This window comes from Taurulus bubalis, assembly GCF_910589615.1.
Source record: "Taurulus bubalis genome assembly, chromosome: 10".
NCBI classification, from domain to species: domain Eukaryota; kingdom Metazoa; phylum Chordata; class Actinopteri; order Perciformes; family Cottidae; genus Taurulus; species Taurulus bubalis.
Window position 1 is genome coordinate 18,902,137 of NC_136598.1, and position 23,044 is coordinate 18,925,180.

The 23,044-nt window shown below is 44.4% G+C and overlaps 1 protein-coding gene across 1 annotated transcript in view; it reads right to left on the bottom strand.

The window, feature by feature from the left end:
• mecom (MDS1 and EVI1 complex locus) overlaps window positions 1–23,044 on the bottom strand; it is a gene marked incomplete at both ends in the record, with an annotated part of 126,873 nt that overhangs the window by 68,839 nt on the left and 34,990 nt on the right. The window contains one exon of the mRNA XM_079225205.1: window positions 17,262–17,608. Coding sequence (XP_079081331.1) covers window positions 17,262–17,608 — 347 coding nt within the window. The remainder of the gene's footprint in view (window positions 1–17,261; window positions 17,609–23,044) is intronic.

The following is a 23,044-nucleotide window of genomic DNA, read 5'->3' on the forward strand; positions in this document are numbered from 1 at the left end:
TGGATGAAGGGTACAGAGGAGAGGAGGGACGACAGAGAGAGAAGGAGGGAGAAATGGGGAGAAAGAGAGGAACTTTACAGAGGAGAGGGGAACTTGACATTTCTGAATTTGATTAATATAAGCCTAAATCATCCTATTTGGAGAGTCATAGTCCAGTACTCCCATGGTAAATGGCATTCATCTGCCCTTATGCTGTCCTTCAGTGAGGAGATTAACAGATTTGCTTTGACCTTCTGAGTCAGGCAGAGGCAGGAATGAAACAAGGACGTGAGTGTAAACAGTCAAAGTTTGCCTGGTCTTTTTTTTTTTTACTCATTTTTTGGAGAAGTAAACATGCTGTCAGGAAAACTATGTGGAAAAAACTATGACAGGATTTTTTCATCGAGATGATACGATGGCATTTCTTTCTGACGTCTCCACTGCCTGAGATTAAATATACTGTACAGCACCTGGCTTTCATACTGTAAACTTTATATGGCAGCGCATGAAAAAATTAAAATAATAAATTACCCACAACGAGACAGCAACATTTAGTCTGTTTAGTATGGGTATAGCGTGATATTGAAGGCTACTGAGGGGGAATTGTGACTTTCTGAGAGATGGTGGACACAAATCAAAACATAACTCCTTTTCCATGACAACATTATCAAAAATCCTTTGTGGCTGAGATTACAATGACACACACTGCACTTTCTATCCGATGTCTCTGTCGCTCTGCTGTGTGAATGTTTGAACGGGACAAACACAATGCTGAGTAAGTGAAGGCCCTATCACTGACAGAAAGCACAGAAGAATCTGAAAGCAAATATTTAATGTTCCCCATCTCAAGTGGCTCGACGGCAAATCCCTCCAAGGTGAGAGAGTGCAGCTGGTTATTTCATTGGGAAAATAAGAAGGTGAAGTGATTACGGCAAGGTCAGTTTAAAGGCAGGAGGCGAGGATTTGCATGTGCGCGTGACAGGCGCTGCAAGATACTATACCAATGGGGATCATTTAAGGAGAAAATGTTTCAAAGAGCCGGCTTGAATGGCTTCAAAAAAGTAATGTTATCATATTTTATGACCAGAAATATTCAATACCAAAAGTTAATAAAAGTAAAGTCTCAAAAGCATGATATTGAATGTAAAGTTGCCAGAATAATGTTCCCATGTTTCCAGTGAACTAAAGCCAGTCAACCAGCTTTTCGGAGTGAAAAGTTCACTCTCATGCTTTAACCGCTGACTCTTTACTTATTGTGACCCCAAGTGACTCTTCATTCGGCTCGAGCACATCCACCTGGAAGCACACTAAAATGGCCGATAATCAAAGAAAGCCTCGGGTATGATTCCTTGCTCGTATTCAGCGTTTGACAAAAAGAAACAAGGGTTGAAAAAACACCGCTCTTGTCTCCAATTCAGCCCATTCTCTGTCCTCACAGTGTCCCCCCGTCCCTCGCTCTGTGTCTCCCAAATATGCAGCCAATAAATAGCGCAGCATGCTTAGTTATTTCCTCATTGGGACAGACAGAGAATGAGAGGTGGGGCTGAGTGCCGCTGCCTCTATACGCACCTGACTGCCGTAAATCACTGCCGCAGCGGTCCCATCTTCATGCTGGAGATTTAATGAACTACCGCAGGCTTTTTATGCCTCTTAAGGCTCGCTGAGTGACCACTTTGTAGTTGTTCAGAAGAGAGGCGACGCTGCCTCTGCCCACTAAATCTTCCCTGTGCCACCGAGGATAAAATCTCCCTTTATTCATGGGCTATTTACCAGATCCAGATTTATTACGGGGGGTACTCTAACAAAAGTGGGGTGAGAGACAAAACCCCCACCTCTCTCCTCCCCCCGGGGCAGGCTGGGTTCGAGACCTGGGAGCCCAACGACTCATCCTCGTTGGGCTAGTTTAGCGTTAAGGGGGGGCTGTTTTTTTTATCGTGTAAGAGTGCAGCAGAGACCTCAATGTGCCCTCTCTTAATGACTGCACTGCTGATGAGGGCGACGCATATGAAGCAGGTACACACACGCACTCTCTGGTAAAGGGAACACACACTGCACCTGAAAACACGTTTATGCATGCAGGTGTGTATGGGCACGCAAACAAGATAATGCAAGTGTAAAAAACACCATGCACACTATCCCATCTGTCCCTTCACTGACCCACCGTGTTACCAGGGTAACACCTCTCTAAGCCCCTTGTTGTGTTGGTTGGCTGAGGGGTCAAGGGTGACAGGTCAAAGAGATACTTATAGATACATGACCTTTGTGATGGCTTTGTCAAAAGACTTTAACAAACCCCTTGGATGTCTTCACTCCAAAAACTCAAGTGCACACACAAACGCATTAGCAGAGTGTAACGCTGCACTGTCAGTTGGAGTGCGTGGGTCCACACGCCGGCTCTCAGAAACACCTTTCTGCATCACATTCCTCTGACATTAAAACGGCGGATGGCTCGCTAACAGCTCACCTGTCTCTGTTCTCCAGGCTCACTGCTGCCTGCCACCACTTGTACCCTGCAGTTCGTGGACTTTGCTGACCCAGCATTGACCCTGTTGCATTGTGTCTCCTTGTTCCTCTTGAATAGACCTTACACCCTCCTCCTTCGCCTCCTCCGCCCATTAAAGGGAGGTGCCCACTCCACTTCTCCCAACTCCTACTTCGGTCTCTTTTGTGTTTTTCTGTTATTTCAACTCTGTGCCAGGCTGCTTTCTGCCCTTTCAGTGGCATCATCGCCTTTAGCCTACTTAACGCTGCAGCTCGAAAAAATTATTATAATCCAGCTGCTCGGTTTCTGTCATTGTCTTTCCCTGATCTCATTAAGCTCAATTTATCCTCCTCTCCAATGACACTCAAACTAAAACGGAAGAGTGAAATTTGAAAATGTTTTTTGATCCGGCCCTCAGACACCTGTGGACAGCGCTGAGCCCTATTATGACAAACATACAAATGGCTGAATACTTCCTCACCGCTCGTCCAAGAATTACCACACAACTTGAATGTTTCTGGGCAAAAACAAGTCCTTGTGGGATTTGACAGACTTTTCCAGGCTTTTTAGCCACTTTCTCATTAGCGGAATGAAAGGAGCCTGTCGGAAACTCCACTGGTGCACGGACACAACTGTGAGCTTTTGAGTTTGAGTAAAAGTTTTGCTCAATAACAATTCATAAAAAAGCGAACAGATTAATGACTGAATTTGATCTCGCTGGAGAAACTCTCTGAGAATTTAAAGTTTGCGAAGATAAGGGGGACATCAAACAACCACATGTGTTTGCTTATTTTTTTTAAAGCTGGGACTTGTTATCAGGGCTGGGCAGGACTTTAGGCTCCACACATCTTGTTGTTGTGGAGCCTTTCTAGTCCTGAGTGTGCCGAGGAGATGGGGGTGGTGGTTAATGGTAGTAGTGGTGTGTATGTATGATGGGACTTGAACCCTGCTGCTAACCCCCCCGCCTCCTTCCACAGGCAGAGGCCGGTGTCTGGATGGGTGCCAGGAGTTCTGAACTAATATTCACAATAATGTTCCTGCTCCGAGGGGCCAGCGACAGAAAACACTGTGGAGTCGTGCCAGCTTTTACTCCCCTCTTGTTCTCCTCTTTCCACTGCCCCACCACACCTCCCTTAGCTGTGGGAGTCTCTCCTTCTGTAGTTCTACCCTTCTCGCTCTCTCTCATCAACCATTTTTAAAGCTTATGGTAGAATTAAGTACGTTTATTGATGTGTGTGTTTGCTTCGTCCCAACACTGTTACTACGGCACCATACAAAGTCTACGTATGGACACAAGTCCATTGATGTTTCTATGCGTTCAGTTACCAGTGTGAACACTAAAAAATTTTTATACAACCATTAATCTTCTGTAATACTCACACCAAGTTCTTGTTCCCATTTCACTTTTACATCAAATTTTGTATTTCCTAATCTTTCCATCAGATGTTGATATAAAGTCGACATGATTTTATATTTCTTTGAATTCTAAACTCCCATCATGGGTCTAATTATATTTTCTGTTTAGGCTCAACGTGGAGAACAAATAACAGGAAGACATCCTGAAAACAAACCTCTGAGGATGCAGCTAATGGTTACCATTACAATGACATTACACTCAGCACTGACATGTGGATGTTACAAAGAACAGATATGCAAGATGTTTCCAAGAATAAGAGATTTTTCCCAAGATATTCTCCTGTTATTTGTTCTCCCTCTAAGACATCAAGTAAAATCCCATGGCACACCTTAGCCAGTCTCCAGATCTCACAGTTCCTGAATTCTCATCTAACACAACTGAGCTTCATGTACTTATGTGACCTGACCAGTGATCCCTGAATGGTAATTCTTTCTCAGACTCGCATTGCATATGGCCTTTGGCTCACTTCAGAGCACAGCAGCGGAGAGCCAGTGTTTTATTGCTCTCTTTATATATGTGTATGCTGGTGTATGTGAAGCATGGAGAGCAAGATGTACTCTATCTCCTCTGAGCCATCTCCTCTAACTACTTTTTATGGACCCTTATCACACCAGATGCATTTATCTTAGCATTGTGTGCGTTGGTATGCATGTGTAATGTTTGTGTGTGCAAGTTGTCTGTGTCCACGCATGTCTGTATGTGCAGGTCCATGCAAGTGTGTGTGTGTGTGTGTGTGTGTGTGTATGTCTGAGGCATGCTACTGCTACACCTCACCTCCCTCAAACACCCTGCTGATTGTTCCACTGATGACAGAATGCATCATATCCCCCCACCCCAAAAAAACTGATGATGCTGTCGGCCTGAAACCCCTTCTGTAGCCTTACTATCGGGAATCACCATAAATAACCATGACATCATCCCATTCTTATCTATGGGACGCCCCGTGCTGATCGATAGCACGGCTCCTGCAGTGTAAATAGCTTCTAATGCCCCATCTTCCCCTTCAAATAGGTCTACATTATTTATGATGGCTGTTAGGTTACCGGTCCAGGACACAATTTATTTCACCTCACCTCTGCTCCTATTATACTACTGCTTTTGACTCTTGATGGGGAGATTGGAGTATGGGGTGGGAGATGGGGGGGACATTCATCGCACACAGAAAAAAAATACGCATGCCTGTGTTCTGAGAAAGCTCCCCCAAACACCTCACATTTTACTACCACTATGGAGGTCCAAAAGGCTCATCATGGATGAGGTTGTGAGATGAGGAGGAGGAGGCAGGAGGATGGAGGGAAAATGAGGAGGAGTGAAAGTGGACCTGAGTGCTGCCTGGTCTCACCCTGTGGTAACGATGGGACATCCTTTACTCAGATGACAGTGAGAGTGGCAGGCCTATTTACGCGGCCGCCGGCACGCTGTGACGGATTGGACAGACAGAGCGGTTGGAGGCTCGTGGAAATGACAGGCTGCATTTCCATTTGGGTGAAAAATCTGGCTAACGTGGCTAACGTGGCTGGGTGGAGGAGGACAAAAAGGGAACACGTGGGCTGGCCAGTCTGTCTACTGTTTTTTTGTTGTTTGGTCAGTCTACCTTCATTCTGTCTGTCTCTTTGCCCAAATTACCTCTTTCTACTACTCGTCTGCTTGTCTTTCTGTGGGCTGCAACATGACACACACACATGCCAGCATGGGCCAAACATTTAGTAAAAAATACCTGACCTGTAATATATTTGTACATTTGCTATTTGATATACTTAAATATAGATAAATAGATATTAAGTAATTATGTAGGTCCAACATTTTACTACCTCACATACATGGGAGTAATATGTTGTCATTAGTACATGTGCAAGAATATGAGTGTACGTGAGTGAGTATATTAATTAAACTGCTTGTATTTGCGCAGCCCTGCCAGCTCTACACTGTTAGATTGAGACTCACATTGCAAAGGATTATGGGAATTAAGTACAGCAACATGAGCGTTTTGTAACTGCTTCTCATAGACACAAGAATAACACACCATTTCATATTCATCATGTAACACAAACACAAAACCATATACTAAGCAAGCAGCATTCCTGTGAAAACTTTTATGGCTTAAAAGCTGGGGTTTGGGGACTTATTTCACCAAGGGTGGAAAGACAGAATATTTGCTAAGGTGGACATCTCCCTAGTCGGAGAAGAGGGGCACCAAGGTATTATTCTCCGAGCGAAACCCGGGGGTTTGTGTGTGAGAACGGCCTGAGGAATGTTCATCCTCACGCCTCATTGGTGTTCTCATTGCGGCACGCAGATCGAGCACTGGAGATGGGACACCCTAGATTTACGGGACGTGTCAGAAGCTTCACATCTTCGGGCCCCCTGGGGCCAATCTCCTGTCTTGATCTGGCCTGCAAGGAAAACAGCCGTCCCTCACAGCCTGACAGTGAGGTGGAGCCATCCAAACACACAGGGAGGACGGAGACTGGTGGAAATGAGGAATGTAAAGGAGGGAGGGGGGGGGGATGGAGTGATGGAGGGAGGCCACCTTTGGCGAGGACCACCGCAGCTCCGGCAGTCCGATTCTACACACATCGCTACACGGTGATGAAATGGCCACGTTGGGCTCCTGCAGAAACTGAAGGCTGATGACTTTATCGAAGTGAAGTTTCTATGGTGACGTACACAAACAAACAGTGGCTGATCTGATCAAGACCCGCTGTTCAACAGGTGTTCACATTCAGTGGCTATTAGCCGTAGTTCAGTCATAGCATTATTAAACTTACTTACAAAGAGAAAGAAAGAACGTTTGTGTAAACTCTCTCTGTCCTCCACAATCGTTCTCAGCATTGCTCATAAACCTAAGAATCCTCTAAAAGGAGAAGCTCTCGCAGCCTAGACCCCACAAAGGCCTTTTTGTGCCCTGCAGGAACTGGTAGCTGTTCAGGAAGTAGAGCCCGGTGCCAGCAGGATGATTTATGGCTCTGTATCCTGGGTGGTGGTTGGACCTGATCCCACTGTCACTCGGGGCCAGAGAGAAGCACGGCATAGCCCGATCAGAGGCTGCCCAGAACTCTTAAGACACTACAATGCATGTCATAAAGTGGCTCGGAGGGAAGGGAAGCTTGGAGAAAGAGGACAATCGGAGGAGATAATACGGATGACACAAACCCTGCTCTCAGAGCCTCTGGCCTGGCCTGGTCTGTCTGGGCATCCTCTCTCGTCTCCTCTCCTGTTTAGGGCTCATGACAAAGCATAATTCGGCTGGGACGTATATTTTGCAATTCTTTCCCATCTGTGCAGAAGACGCTAACTCGTTCGGACTTCACAGGCCTTGCCAGGACTGGAGACAACAATTAGTTTGTTGGAAATGTCAGAAATGGCCACTGAGTTTAGCAGGAAGAAATCCTTTGTGACGGATTGGTGCTGACAGCGGAGGAGGGAGCGACAGACTCCCAGAGCGCCCAGTGTAGTGGAGGAACCTTTGGGCTGCATTAACCCTTATCTGTGAGCGCCGACGAACAAAGTTCCCTCACAGACTACCTGCTGTAGCCTGGAAAATCCTATTACAGACTGCAGAGGGACACTTGGGAACGCTCCATCGGGAAATCTGTCTCCCTCGGCACGTACCAGAGACAGGACATTGAGTTCTCTCTCCACCTTCTCAGCTCATTCTGCCTCTCTTTCATTCACTATGACTGATTTAGTCTCTCTCTCTTGTACTCTTCTCTCCCCTTTATCCGTCTTTGTCTCTCGTCTGCCTCATCCATCACTCTTGTTTTCACCCCGTCTAGTTGTCTAGTTTTGCCTATCCCATCTTCTCACAGAAACTACCCCCTCAGTCGCTCTGCATAAGCATGTTTTAAGTCCTCTTTTCATCCCAGTCACCCCTCCACTCTCTCCCCCGGGAAGAGAAACACTATCTATTCCCCACCATCTTTGCATGAGCGAGCTTCATTTATCTGTGGATTTTAGGGTGACTGCCATGTGTAGAGCCCCAATCCCTTGCCCCATGCTAAAGTTTAGAAATCTCTAATGCAAAACACATGCGCATACAGTATGCTGGATGTCTAATCCAATATATCCCAGAAACATTCCCTTTTTATTGCTCAATTTACATCTTCAAACAATGAACAATGCGTGGTATGAAAAAGATACTCTGCAAAAGCTGCTGTAATGGAGTTAGAATAACATTCCTCGAGTCACTTGGAGTGTAAACAAGAAATGTAACTCTGCAGAACACAAGTGAAGTCTGATTTGCAGCATATGTAGCCTCTAGTGCGGCATCGTGAGACTTTAGAGAGAGCATTTGCAGGAGAGTATACGTTTTTGTACTTTTGCTGTACCATTGCTCAATAGTTTTTCCAATAATCCTCAAAAAAATAAGTTTTTGGGAGAGTTTTAAATTATTCTGAACTAGTTACTAAAGCTGGACAAGCAGGTACGGTAATGTATTCACTTGTTTCAAAACATAATATTTGCCACTTTGTTCTCATTATTCAAAAGGAATGCATGTTTATTCTGAACATAATTAAATCTCCCCTATTTAAAATCATGCAATGACAGAAATTGATGGACTGTATCATTATTATGCAACCTGAAAGCAATTACAAAACAATTATTGACCTGGATGTGAGCGGTGGTAATTACCATGGTAATTAACCCCATTAAATACAAGAGCCACACTCATTTAAAATGTGACCTTCAAACACTGTACAAAATATTAACAAACACCCTTTTAGTTAATTAGCACTTGCTACAACAGTGGGCCAAACAACTGCTTTTGGCTGCAGGGTCATCCCAAAGTGAGTGTCTGGTCTCCGGTGTTTGGGCAGAGCGCAGTGTTGAGGAAACACCACAGTACAAGTAAAAGTCCTGCATTCAAAATGTAACTAGAAGCAAAATATGCTTTAAGTATTAAAATAAAAAGTACTCATTATGGCAACTGCCCCCTTTCAGAGCATTATATTCCCATATATAATATGCATTGATTATGATTAAGGTAAAAGCATACTTTTAAGGTTATAGCTGGTTGAGCTGAATGAACTTATGTTGGGTAGCTTTGCTTTATTCAAAAAGGTTCATGTATTTATATGTGAAATATTAATCTCAAAAGTACCTTCTAAATATGGATTTCAGATTAATATATTTGGGTAGAAAGTATACATTCTCCCTTGAAATGTAGTAGAATAGAAATGTGAAGTCATAATTGTACCTTGAAGAAGTACTTTGGTACATGTACTTTCCACCATGGTAAAATAGACACATCTTCAAGTAGAGGACAAATCCAACATGAATCATAGCATACAAATCCATAGTATTCATCACAGATGCTGTGTGGGATCAAGTTAATGGCTTGTATGTTACTTTACATAATGTGTGAAGTTTCCATCACCTTTCCATTGATATAACTACATCTGTGACATAAAGTATCCACCAGCTGGTGAAGACGTGACATCTTATTCATCTTGTCATATAATAGTTGGTGTTAGGATGCCATCAGGCAATACCATTCCTGAGCAACCTGATGTGGTCTTCCCTTCTGTCAATCATTTACTCCTCAGCAATCTTTGGCTTTTTTGGCATTTACTCCCAGGCCACATCTGAGGGGACCAGACAGGGCCAGCTCACAAATATTGACTTTCCAATAACATATGAGTGCACAGCAGCCTATCATATGGCTCGAATTAAAGCATTATGACATAATAGAGCAAAGTCGGGGTTAAGACCTCATTACTGCCACCCGGGGCCTCTGCTTTCTCTCTCTCTAAACCTGGCAGTTCTCAGTTCTGGTTTTGGAACTGCTCCACTCTAATTGGACCGGCAATATGGAGTAATTGTAAGAGGGCTACGGTGTTACTGTGCCGAATGTGGCCCGGCCTGCGTTTTTTAGCGCTTAACCCAGTAATAAGCTCTCAAACCAGACCGCAATGTCCCATTACCCTTTGAACTGACTGCAGCACAGAGACAGAAGAGAGATTTAAACATGTGAGTGAACACACACACATACACTAGACACACAGAGCAGCACACTCCATACGGGATACATGGATACATAAATATATGGAGATATGGCTGTATGTAGGTTATAATAGCCGTGAGAGAGTGTAGGAGAGTCTGGCAGAGGCTGAGAGGACAGAGGGCCGGGCCTGTTTGACCACAGACACAGAGAAAGTGGTTTTGTAGAGCAGTATTAGCTCTTGATTATTTGCGTTAACCGGTACTTAGATTTACTGCCTGGGTAATGCGATCTGACTGCTAGTTAAGCACTAGCAGCAACTCGGGGCAGCAAAGCCAGGACAGAGTTGCTGTTCCCTCTCTGTTTCCCCGGACTGGACCAATAAAAAGCCTGCAAGCTCTGCCCCTGAGTCGCCGTATTTCCCTCTCTCTAACCCTCCCCATTGGGACGACATTTGGAAACAATCAGTAGTGTGTTTTAAGGGAAGGCCCTTCCCCTATCAATCCCCCTAGATAAGGTATCTATGAGCCTCTCTCTGTGGCCCCGCACACGGAATTCATCACCTCTGTTTCCTGTATGCCGTTTAGGGGTCCCCTCATTTTCACTCCTATCTGTGCAGAGTGCAGGGGGCACATTTGTGTGTGTGTGTGTGTGTGTGTGTGTGTGTGTGTGTGTGTGTGTGTGTGTGTGAGAGCATATGGGGTTTACTGTGTGGTTGTATATTTGTGGACAGGCATACATATTCCAAACATGCAGTGTTGATTTGCATGTCTGTGTATATTAATAACAGCACTTTTCTTTTGCTCAGGAGAGCTCTGAAGACAGTTGACGAGGTGCGTTTGACTAAAAGTGCTCTTATCCTATGTGAAGTGAGCAACCCATTCCCCATAGTCCTTTCCTAAGGTTACCTCAAACCTTCCACCACGTTTATTGTCTATTGAGTTGTAAATTAATAGGAGGTTGTTTAACATTTTGACTCAAAGGTTTCTTTCACAACAGTCTAACCTTAAAAAAAATCTCTTTGGTAGGCAACATGAAAATCTAAATTCTTGTGTTGAAATGAATGCAAGCTGGTAAGCGTTTGCTACATGCCACGTCCCATTTTACTTCCCTTTTATTTCCCTGTAAGTCATCTCGTAACACAGAGATGCCTTGACTTTGAAGCTTCCTTGTTTCGGGAAGTCTTGCAGTGTACATCTTCCTCACTGTGTCCAGAGTGCTATAACAGCTGAGGACAGATGATATAAATGTGTGTTATAGGCAGTGGCATTTATATTCCACCGATGAGTCAATGCACCTGCATATAAATTCTATTATATCTGTGGCCGTCTAGACGTTTGTCATTGTGTTATTGAGTTTGCCCTGCATGTGTTTCCGATCAGATCAGCCTCATTTTTTTGACTCCCACTGGGAGCTATCAGCCAGTCGGATTTTTTTCAGCATCCCGCCTGGTCAGATATAATAATGGGGGGAGAAACATGCCCCCCCTCTGAGCTTTTCAAACAGGTGAACTCCTCCTTCCTCATCTCTCCTTTTCCGGCCTCCTCCTTCAATCAAACAAGTCCTTCCATTCACTTCAGATCTAATTAGGTCCGTGACCTTTGACCTACTTGGATAGACCCCTGACAAGAGCCTCCTTCACCTGGCATTGTGCTGCTGGCTACACCTTCCAACTGGCATAGCCCCCACTCCCGCCCGCCTTTGTCCTTCTGCAATTCACTCTGACTTTGTTCAGTTAGTTAACCTAGCTTCCCCTCCCTGCTGGGAACTCAGACAGAGCATGAGGGAGGAGGAGGGAGTGGGGAGGGGATGGAGGGAATGAGGGGGAAATCAGAAATTTGTTTTTTTTTGTCCTGTTTTACTGCGAGAGAAGAGCCACCTCAGGAGAAAGTGGAGGATTTGACTAGCCTGCACTCATACACGGGAATCTTCCCACACTTTATCTCACACTCACATGTGCCTCCTCTTCTCTCACATGAGATTACACCCCCCCCTCCAACACACACACACATACACACACACACACGCGCACACACACACACACACACACACACACACACACACGCACACATAAACAGACAAACACACGCCTCAACCAGCAACAACAAACAACAGATTAACCCAAGGAGAGGGATTACCAATCAACTGAGAGGCAGGGAGACGGACCCCCAGCTTGTTTTGTCTTTAGGATTTTTGAATGGACATCACTCCCGTCCAAGACAATCAAGCTCCAGTTACATTGAAGGGGGAGCTTATCTCCCTCACGGACACCAGGAGAGACAAAAGCAGACTCGGACACACGCGGCTGAAGGCGCTGTGGGGCTGCACACTCTGCACCATGTGAAGGAAGCTAGAGGCCAGGGTTGTTTTGGTAGCACAGCAGGTTAAGCACATGATATTTACTCAACAGGGATGGGGCCAATTCAACTAATCAATTGGCAATCAATTCAGTCCTCGAAAAACGTACCGTGACTGGTTATTGCGACATGCAGGACTTTAGATATGATAAATATATTAGGAAATCAAATATTTGATCAAATAGATTTCAAAGTGACAACTTTTAGACAACTTCATTTCCAGACAAAAATGTTGGTCAGCATCTAAGCATGGCCAAATAACAAGGCACCTGTCAATGCTAACTACTTTATTAAACCATTGAAAATATAGAAACAGGTAAACAACCACTTCACCTTAAGTCCATCCTACATCCTCAGGCCTCTTAGTCCAAATTCATGTTCTACACTAAACTCTTGTGCCCACGACCATATTTACTTTTAACCCAGACCCGTAGCAGCTACTTACCCTGAGGTCTGTCCAACTATGTGTCCCAACCAGTAGTCTGACACAGCACAGAAGTGTCGCTGTATTTACAATTAAAAGAAGGTATAATTAAAAGCCATGTGTTTCCTCAACCGTCTCTTGTCCAGGACATTCCGTCTGCACGGTGACACATTTTCCTCCTTTACACTATCCGGTCACACACAACAGAGTTTAATGATCTTTATTGTCCCCATTACAATTCATTAAGTGCCAACGAGACCCGAGTGTATGCCGTGAGCGGCTCCTTCATAATTACAGACAGTGTCTCAGCAGCTAGTTAGTGCTCTTCTCATGAAAGAGAAAAGGTCCCACAATGATGTCAGCGCAGCCGTTGTGTTCATGCGGCACAATGCATTGACAACCGCCATTCACATTGCCTTTGCATCCGCGGGACTTTTTCACTTAGTATTTCTAAAAAAAAAATATATGTGTGTGTGTACGTGTGTGTGAAAATGTGAGGATGTGTGTCCATTGAGAGGTGCGTGAGTGACAGAGGGGTTCATCCCTAGCGCCTGCCTTTCTAAGCGCTGCTGTGGGCAGGGCCATCTCCGCTGACAGTGGAAGGGATGTGGCAGGGGCTCGGGGATTAGGGGGCTTTTAGGAAGACCAAGAGTGGCTCTTTCTCCCTGTGACAGAGAGAGGTGACAGGCCGTCAGTGCACAGGGGACAGGCGGACAGCCAGCCAGAGACATCTGCATTCATTCAGGACAGCGGCTTATCCGTGCACAAAAAACACGCCCTCTCGAAACGCCCTCCATCCACGCTCTCACACTCTGTCTTACACACACGCACGCACAAGAGTGTATGTGTGCGCACACATGCAACCCACAAAACCCTGATTCCAGGATCGACCTTACCCAGAGTTCACACTGTCTGCGCATATAAAAGGCAAAAGAAGTAACGACAAATGAACTACAGTTGCCTGAACATTTTGCACGTTCGATTTTCTTATAATTTCCGCTTTTATGTAAATGAGACAAATCACCTGCTGGCACCATAATCACATGCTCTATAAACTGATTCAACACTAATACAAACAGAATGCAAACATATTTGCTTTGATAAATAGATCATTAGAAATGCAATATTTTCAGCTGACACCAGTTTAAATGATGGGTCTCCTCCCGGCCAGGCAGCTGCTTCTCCTCCTTCCATCCTCTCAAGACCGGGGAGGTTCAGGAGACAGGCAGAGCCAGGAAAGGCCCTGCCCAGCCACCTAATCCTCTACTCCCATTCACCATCAGTGCTAATCTCCTTCACCACCTCCCCACCACCACCACCAACACTATCGCCTCCACCTGCACCTCCGCCTCTCACTCAAGAGGTGCACAAAGGCCCTAAAGCGCTCCTGTCCCGCCCCACTCACCATCCCATCCATTCTCGCACCCCTAACCTGCTCCGCCCATTGCTCCTACAGCAGGAGGCACCCAGTTTTCTAAGCCCAGGACCCATAATCCCGTGGGGCTGCGAGTTTGGGTGAGCCCAAAAGGCTCATTGAGTGCTGGATAACTCTCTCCCGGACTCTAACTCTCTGTCTCATTGTTGCCGCCGCTGAGAAGAAGACAGACACAAATGGAGTTTGAATTTCAATGTGCCTAACGACTCAGAGAGAGAGACAGCAGAATATGGACTGGTGGGCATCCAGGCGTTAAGAGTACTTTCAAGGAAGCCATGGAGAAATGCATGCAAATACTGTGGGCGAGAGCCGGCAACCTCATCCCATTCATGAAAGTTGCAATGCAATATTTCACAGTTCATGTTTCATAATTTGTATTCTATTTGTAGTCTATTACTGAAGTGAAATTATTAAATAAAGTTTGGGAAAACATATTGAGTACTTAAACCTCTATTATTTGATTTTCGTCCCCCTGTTAGATGAACACAATGTGCTGAACTTTGGTCATATAACTGGCCATCAGCTTTGTTCTGGGAGTATTCGCCAGGGCTGAAAGGGCACTTCACTTTCTATTTAGATATTCAAAGACATTTGGATGTATTTATAAACTCCCATTGTTCTTATAATATGTGTTTATTGTTCTGTTGTAAACACAAATTAGATTAAATTAATTCCTTGTTAATGCATTCATTCATTTCAGTTTACATTTGACTTTTTTTTTGAAGTAAATCTTCAGTCAACAAAGTGCTTGGGTTGTGATAAATTGACAGACATCTGGCACATGATTAAATTCTAAAATCCTTAACGCAGCTCACAAACACTCACACACACACACACACACACACACACACACACACACACACACACACACACACACACACACACACACACAAATAAGTGCATGCACACACACACACACACACAGTGAGCCTTATGACTACTGGCACAGTCAGCACTCCGGTTCTGCATGCAGCAGTGGAGGTATGCATCTCAGCCCAGCAGACCCCTCACTGCTGCCTCTCTACCTCTTATTTACCGGAGCTATCTTTCCCATAAGTCACCATTCCTGTATTCATAAATATCATGGACGCTATAACTCACTCGCCCCCTTTATGAATAAAGCCCCCAAATTTATGGTGATGGCTCTGAGGAACGGTGGCCTCCCTGGTGACAAACTTCCCCCAGTCTGTCACCACTGGCCCGGGCCGCTCAGGGCCCTCCATCAAACGCTCCAGATGGGAGCGCCACTTTAGCGTTCCCCGGTCGGTGACATCACCTCGCTGCGCCGCACGGAATTGATGATGAAAGCAAACATATCTATCTTAACTCACATTTCACCAAATCAATTTTATTTTTACAGACCCTCCGCAGGCTTATTGGCATATTGACGGTTTGCAGGCGGGAGGGGGGGGGGGGGGGGGGGGGGGGCAACGAATGAGGGATGGTGAACGGGTGGGCATGGGAGAAGAGGGGGGAGGGTCAGGAGGGCTTAATGGCATTTACCATATTTAATGCAGAGGGATGTCATCACTGAATATCCATTCTGAATAATGTGGCATTTCATCATAAATTCTTTACAACTTATTTACTTAATGGAAAGAGTTATGGCTCGCTGTCAGGGTGGTAATTAAACATTGTGATACAGTGCTGCCTCGCCGGGATCCCATCTTTCCCCTCAATCGCCCCACCCGCTTTCCCCCAGACACACACACATGCACACACACTCACATCCCAGCTCCTCAGCTTTTTTAAATACATATTATTATTCAAGATCCCCATAAATTACCACCGGATTAAAATTCATGAAACCTCTTTTTCCTTTATTTCCTTCCCTGGGAAAAAAGAATAACCCAAAGAGCTTGTTCAACCAGCTGTAAATCTCTTAGAGAGGGACAGAGACTTTTTAGTAAGATTCTGTATTATGAAAATAGGCACAAATTAAGTTTTTTCTCACTACAGTTAAAGAGACATTTGAGATTTATATATTGCGTCTCAACCCGCAGTTGATAATCAGGGAGAAGTTGTTTCTTGGAGAAATGTAGTCCAGAGTGAAAAAAAAGAAAAAAAGAAGAAAGATATTTATTTTGATTTGGTTTGAGGCGCCAAAACCACTGAGTCAGAGCTGAGGGGCTGGAGTAATGCTCTATGATGCAAACCCAACGAGCACCAGTCCAAATCCAAAACTATTTATATGAGCCGAATGTTGATACTTTACCAACATGTTCTCAGTCAGCTTTAAAGCACAGCATTGAAATGAACTTAAGGGTTTGGGAGACTCGGGTAAGAGAAAGACGGTTGTATTGAATCATCTTTTTATTTAAACCTGTGACTTTTCACTTTATAAACTGCATGGTCAGCAGTCCTTAATAAGCTTGATTCTGTCCAACAAAGGGACAAAGGCCTGAGTATGAAGGACTAAATCCTCACATCCAAATTAGAAGGGATCTATTTCGGGAGACTTAATGAGGCTGATACTCTGCCAGCCCCTTCCTCCTACTCTATAAAACCGAACTAGCATGACACTGACGGAGGCCGCATCTAACCTTTGACCTTGTCCTGTGACCCGGCCTTCGATTTTTTGTGCCGGCTGACCAATATGTGATTTGCCAATGGCCGCACTGGGTCCCTAACCAGGATGAAAAGGGGATTTATGGCTTTTCATTTTAATTGAGTTAAGAGCACAACTTCGACTCCCTTTCTTTCAATGGCACTGAGCTCATATTACATCACTGGGCAACAAACGGCAACAACAGCTTTGTGGTCACTGGGCTAAATGTGAGCATGACGACATGGGAGAATATACATATATATATATATATATATATATAGGATATGAAAAAGAGCCCTGATGTGAATGCTACAGTGTACATTGGCCAAGGAAAAAACCCTTGTCAGAAAGTGTACTATTACTGTTGCAGAAAATCCTTGAAACTGCAATTTCCATGTTTATACTTGTACCAAAGCTTAAGCTGCTGTTATAAGTAGAGCACATTTATTTATCTTAGCTACCATGTAATCCAACCGGAAACCATTGCAAAATATGGTGGCCACTCTAAAATAAAATAAAAGCCTGTTTTCTTGATATTATAACGGTTGCAGTCCACTTATTGAAACAATCCTTCTGTCAATCATCTATGTGTGCGAAGGTAGCGACTCTGCAAAGCAATCATTTTGGATCACATTGACAATATGCACATGAACTCTTCTTCATCTATTATGTTCCTACCTCCCAGCCTTGAGTGGGGTCTCGGAGACAAGGCATGTGCTCTCCTTCATATGGTCCGAAGCGCTCTCCGACATCTACCCGCCTGTGGCTCCAGATGCCTGGGCCTCCGCCCGGAACCGCTGACTCTCGCAGTTCAAAGTCCAGGGGAATGGGCAAATCTTCTTGAGGTAAAAAGATGCTCGGGTGTTGGAATGACATCGGGTGCTGGGGTGAAGCCTCATCCTCGGAGAGCAGAGGGGACGCCGGGTACTCTGCCAGGGCCGAAGAAGGAGCGGGATCACCATCGGAGCCGCATACATCGTCCAAGATGTCGGATGGGTAGAGGGCAAACTCATCGCCACCGTCACCTGGTGAAAGACACAGAGAGAGTCTCCTAGTGAGGGCGTTGCTCAGAGATATCACAAATTGACGGTGGCAATAGGTTATCTTTCTAATGTAATTTAATAAGTTCCTGACAACACTGCCAATTGAGTTAAACATACAAAGTGTACATATATTAACTTCATCAGTTAGGAGAAGTTGGGCGGTCCAACAGATGCTACGATAACAACATGTAGGGGTGTCATGTGACAAAGCCTTGATTTCATTTTCATTGGGCTGAGTAACAAGAAGCAGTCGAGCATTACGGGAGCACACTTGTTTCTAATGTCAATGTTTTTCTTGTTTCTAGTTTCTAACCATTAGGTATGTCCCTGGCCTCGGGAAAAACCCAAAGGACACATATAAATTCATATCAAAATTTTAAACAACACCTGATATGCAAAAACAGGCGTTTGGAACTAAAACAAAACAACCTGCAGCAACAACACGGTGTGTTTGCCATTTGTTTGAGCTGATGCCAAGGCGGCCATGCAAGGTCTGCGCCGCATTGTACTGCTCTGACTGTTTTATATTTCCTTTTCCTGGACTCTTTCTCCACTGTACAGTGAAAACAGAGGGAAGCATACTGGGGTTAATTGTGAATGGAGTAACACAGGACATAGCGGTACGACCCTTGAACCCACACTGGGCTTCTTCAGAGTGGCACACGCGGCTGGTGGAGCTTCGTGGTGGAAGAGGGATTGAACCGTTCACAGTGTTGACACAGTGCGCAGGTGGAGCAAAGTAGTATTGTTCTCCCAAATGGGAGGACAGAGAGCACAGTAATTAGAAAGACAGATACATTTCCAATGCAAAGGAAGTCAGACAAGGAGGAAAAGACAAGTTTGCATACAGACGATCGGACAGGTCACAAAACAAGCAAACGGCCATCGAGCGCGACAGACTGCCAGCCAGGTGTCACGCAGGGAGACGGAGAGACACTCGAAGCAGGAAACGATTCACAGGAAGCTGCGGCTCCCACGGCGCAAATCTGAGGTGGGCAGCGCCTAACGCAGGCTGACAGGCCACGGCGAGAGGGGGCTCCGCTAATGAGGCTCCACAACCCATCCCTGGGCTGAAGAACATTCCTAAAGGGCTGCCTGTGTGACACTGTACCGCTGCGCTGTCAGCCGTGGAACCTTTGATCCACACAGATACACACACACACTTCTTGTTCACTGGCCATGAAGTAACCGTGCTTCTGATTGACTGAACGGGTCACAGTGATTGGCCACAGGTGGTCATAAACTAACCTGCGAGATTAACTCAAGACCTGGACAAAGTCATTGAACTTTTTCATGTGTTCTCACCTTTAAACTGCCACAACTTTTACCACTTTGCTCGGCGAACAAGATAAGCCAAGTGTGTCGAATATTAATATCCTTAAAGAAATGTGCAAGGTCAAAGCACAATGTCTGGGGAAAAGGAATGCAAAACTGTCAACGACCACAGAAGTACAGGAGCTGTTTTCCTCCGCCGGTTAAGACTCATAAGTCCCTGTCAAAACGTGTGTTTGCTGTGGGGAACCAAAAAAAAAAACTATTTATGAACACATTGTGCTGAATCAGCTGCCTGTTACAGATTTTCTATGTTATGTGCTATGTTCGTGTATTTGTCGAACCAGATCTACAACTTAAGTATTTTTCACAGTCATTCCCTGCAGCAATATATGATCTCAGTGTCTACGCAACTATTGTGTTTGACACACACACTGTGTGGGCCGAGCACGTTTGAGGGGAATTTCTTTTAAATACGTTGCTGAGTCGAGCCGAGCATGAAACCCAATGTGGCTCTCGGAGTCAAGGTAATGATTTTCAGCACGAAGTACCGCGGTTATAGTCCTGGATGTGAAGGTTGCCATATGGTGGAGGGACGAGAGCTTTTAAAGGTAACTGTATCCCCCCATTGCTGTTTCTCCTTTGACATTTCCCCCCTCACACTGGTCTCAAAGTTTATATTTGATTTAGACCAGAAATTCCCCCGGCCCAATGGACTCCACAAGAGCATTTCAGCTCATAAACATATATGTTTCTGGAAGGTAAACGTTAGCAGAAAGCAAATATGCAATGTTCATAGTTTAAAAAATTGTGGTTTTGTATGCAGATGATTGATAAGTGAAAGACCGTAGCTGTACTTAGACATGTGGGGCAGTAGGGACACTGAGTACAGATGATCGGATTGATATGAGCGCGCACGCGTGTGTGTGTGTGTGTGTGTGTGTGTATGTGCAATTCAGGGTGTCTCAGTCTACTTAAAGCAAATAATCCTGTTTGTTTGTTCAGTAATGGACATTACTTCATCGCTGCAAGCCGACGCCCCTTCATCAAAGAGGGAGGTCCAAAATAATTCTGGGTAGCGAAGGGGAACTCCAGCTGGGAGCAGCACCATGACTTCAACTGCATTATCAACAGAGATAGCACATCATGATAGTACAAGAAAGCAAGTGTAAAATAAAATAATGAATTAAAAAAAGCTAAACTTTGATGTTGATGTATCTGAAAGACAACACGGAAGATTTAGTGAAAAATAATGAGGAAAACAGTATTATCTCCTCATCAAAATCCCTCATGGACATCAGAAAACACATCACGGCACTATGCATGAACACAGATATGCGCACATGCACGTGTCCCGTGTATTCAAATGCTCACGCTTGACACCAAATTCATTAATTTTTATTAAGGAGGGAAAACATTTGTTCCCGGGCCTGCTATCTGCATGGGTGGAATGATTTTCACCTCTGCCACGAGGTGTTGGGCGGACTCATACATCACAAGATTACCCCGAGCAGCGAGCAGGGCCGCCATCATCAGGGAGTGAATTAAAGATGATAGAAGGAGCTATTAATCACTGTGACAAAGCCCTTAATGGAGGTGTGACCCAGCCACTGCCGACGGGACGCCGGGGGGACGCACCCACGGGACAAATGGATACATATGTTTACAGAGAGAAATAACCTACCTGTGGACATAGTTAACCCCCCCCCCTCTCTCGTTTTTTCTAGCACAAATACCTGTCTTTTGCTACATTTACCCATTTTACTCTGTCGCCTCTTATGTTTGAATCAGTTCAACTCTACCACTCTTTTCTGCTTATCTTTCACATTCCATAATAGAGTCAAGCAGTAGTAACAGGGTCTCCCTTTGTCAAGTTTTCATTTTTTTTTTACTATCTGTATGGTGAATTATGTATGCACATAATCTGGCTGATGTATACTATAAAATGTGTGAAAAAAAGGCAACTTTATGAAACATTATATTTGGCCAACAACAAGTTTGATAAACCTAATTGAACTTTTCTGCCCCAGTTCATCCACTGCATCTCTGCTTATAACGCACATAGCTAGACAGGCGATAACACTACAGTATAATGTGTAAAGTGGGAACATTATTCATCTACTTAACCTGGGCCCAATTCACAGACCACTTCATCTGGCCAGATAGAGAGCTCTAACAGTTGAGTGATGGGGTCTTAGATCATGAAATATGGAAACGAACTCCTCACCTTATGAGGACTGGCCCTCATGCTTATCTGTAGACCTCATTTGTTGCCTGTGATAACAGACAAATGGGGCGGGGGGCTTACCCTTGTATTGCAGGTCAAACATAATCACACATGATCCCCTCCATTAGTCATCACATCCAGATTCTGAAACTGAACTCTTCATCATTCCTCTCCTTTCTATTTCTATCTCGACACCAGGAAAAGCATACGTGGTTGTGCTGTTTCTTCAACAGCATGTAATGCTTTTTCTGGTGTAGAGATAAGAACCAGAACCACAGTAGAGGTATACTTTTTTGTATTATTATCATGTTTACTACACTGCTGCTAAACCAACTTAGAAATTGTTTGGGGCATTCAAAATGGGTGGGAGGGATCGAGGGGGGCTACGGGACGATTGCATATTGGTTAATTTGGCTGAAAAATGAGGATACCCTGAGGGAGATGTAGGCGTAGACATCTAAGAGACAAGTCATTGTGACGGAATTCTAAAGGAAATAAAAATAATTATCTTTAGTTGGTTCATTTGAACGCTCTTACAGCTACTGCCAAACAGAAAATGGCTGCTGTTGATTTGCTAAGCACAGTTAATTACAGTGCATCAGTTTGTGCCTAGATTCCCTCAGCAGGGTGTAGAGGAGAGCGTTTGGAGCCCCATGCCCTCGGGAGAGGCAATAAGCTTCCTAATTAACTCCGTCTTTGTGCTTAATGGAGGCCTGAGCGCCGCTTTTAGGGATTCTTTTGGTCCGTGGGTCCATTGGGGTGACTGTGGTACTGAGTGATACAAACCACAAACATTCAGAGCCTTAGGTAGCTGTATGTGTACAGTCCTGGCCCATTGTCCATAATTTATCTCTCAAGATTGTTTTCTTCAAGCAAAACAATTAAAGTGTAAAATTTACAAATAAAATAGGATATTTGTCAATGCTGTTCTCTTTACCATTTTGTCTTTCTCAAACTTTAAAATACCCAGTAAAGATAAATATAAAAAATATTATTGTTAAAGAAAAGCAAAGGTTATGTGCCAAAGTAAACTTGGTAGCTGAATTATCATTATTTAAAAAAGATGAAATGTAATTTGTCGATTTTAATAAACTTTCATGCTCTTATTTGAATGCTTTTATTTGGACCCGAGACAAAAGCGCTGAAAAAGTGCATTCAATACCCTTTAAATTAAGGACAAAAACTAATGCTGCAGGTACTGTTTGTCTGAATAAAATGCCATTAATGCAGTTATATTCACAAATCTACACATTCATTTGAATACAAACACACTCATTGTACAAACTGTTCAAGCGCGCACACACACACACACACACACACACACACACACACACACACACACACACACACACACACACACACACACACACACACACACACACACACATACACACACACCACAGAGTAACAAGAGCAGAGCTCTTTACACAGTCTTAATTAATGAGAGCATTGTCTATCTTTTTTCCCCTTTATGTTAGTCAACTGCTCTGCGCTCCAAATGGAAAACACTCCATTAAGGGTCCTGGGCCGAGTTCCCAATTAACACCGCATAACAAACTGAAACTTAGAGCTGGTCCCTCTGTGCGCACACACACATACACACACACACACACACACACACACACACACACACACACACACACACACACACACACACACACACACACACACACAGACACCTAATTAATTAGCATTAGTTGTGATTAATAATGAGGGTCCTTTAATGGTAAATCTGCAGCTCCGATGGCAGGCTGACACAACAAAGGGGTCTGTGTGCGCGGCAGGATTTATCTGGGGAGCTGCTCTGGGATTTTAACATGTTTCTTACAGGCCTGACAAATGGCCTATTAATTATCTAATGTTGTCCGACAACAGCCGCTTGATAAAGATGTATGTTTGGACAGGGTGCGGAGGGGAAG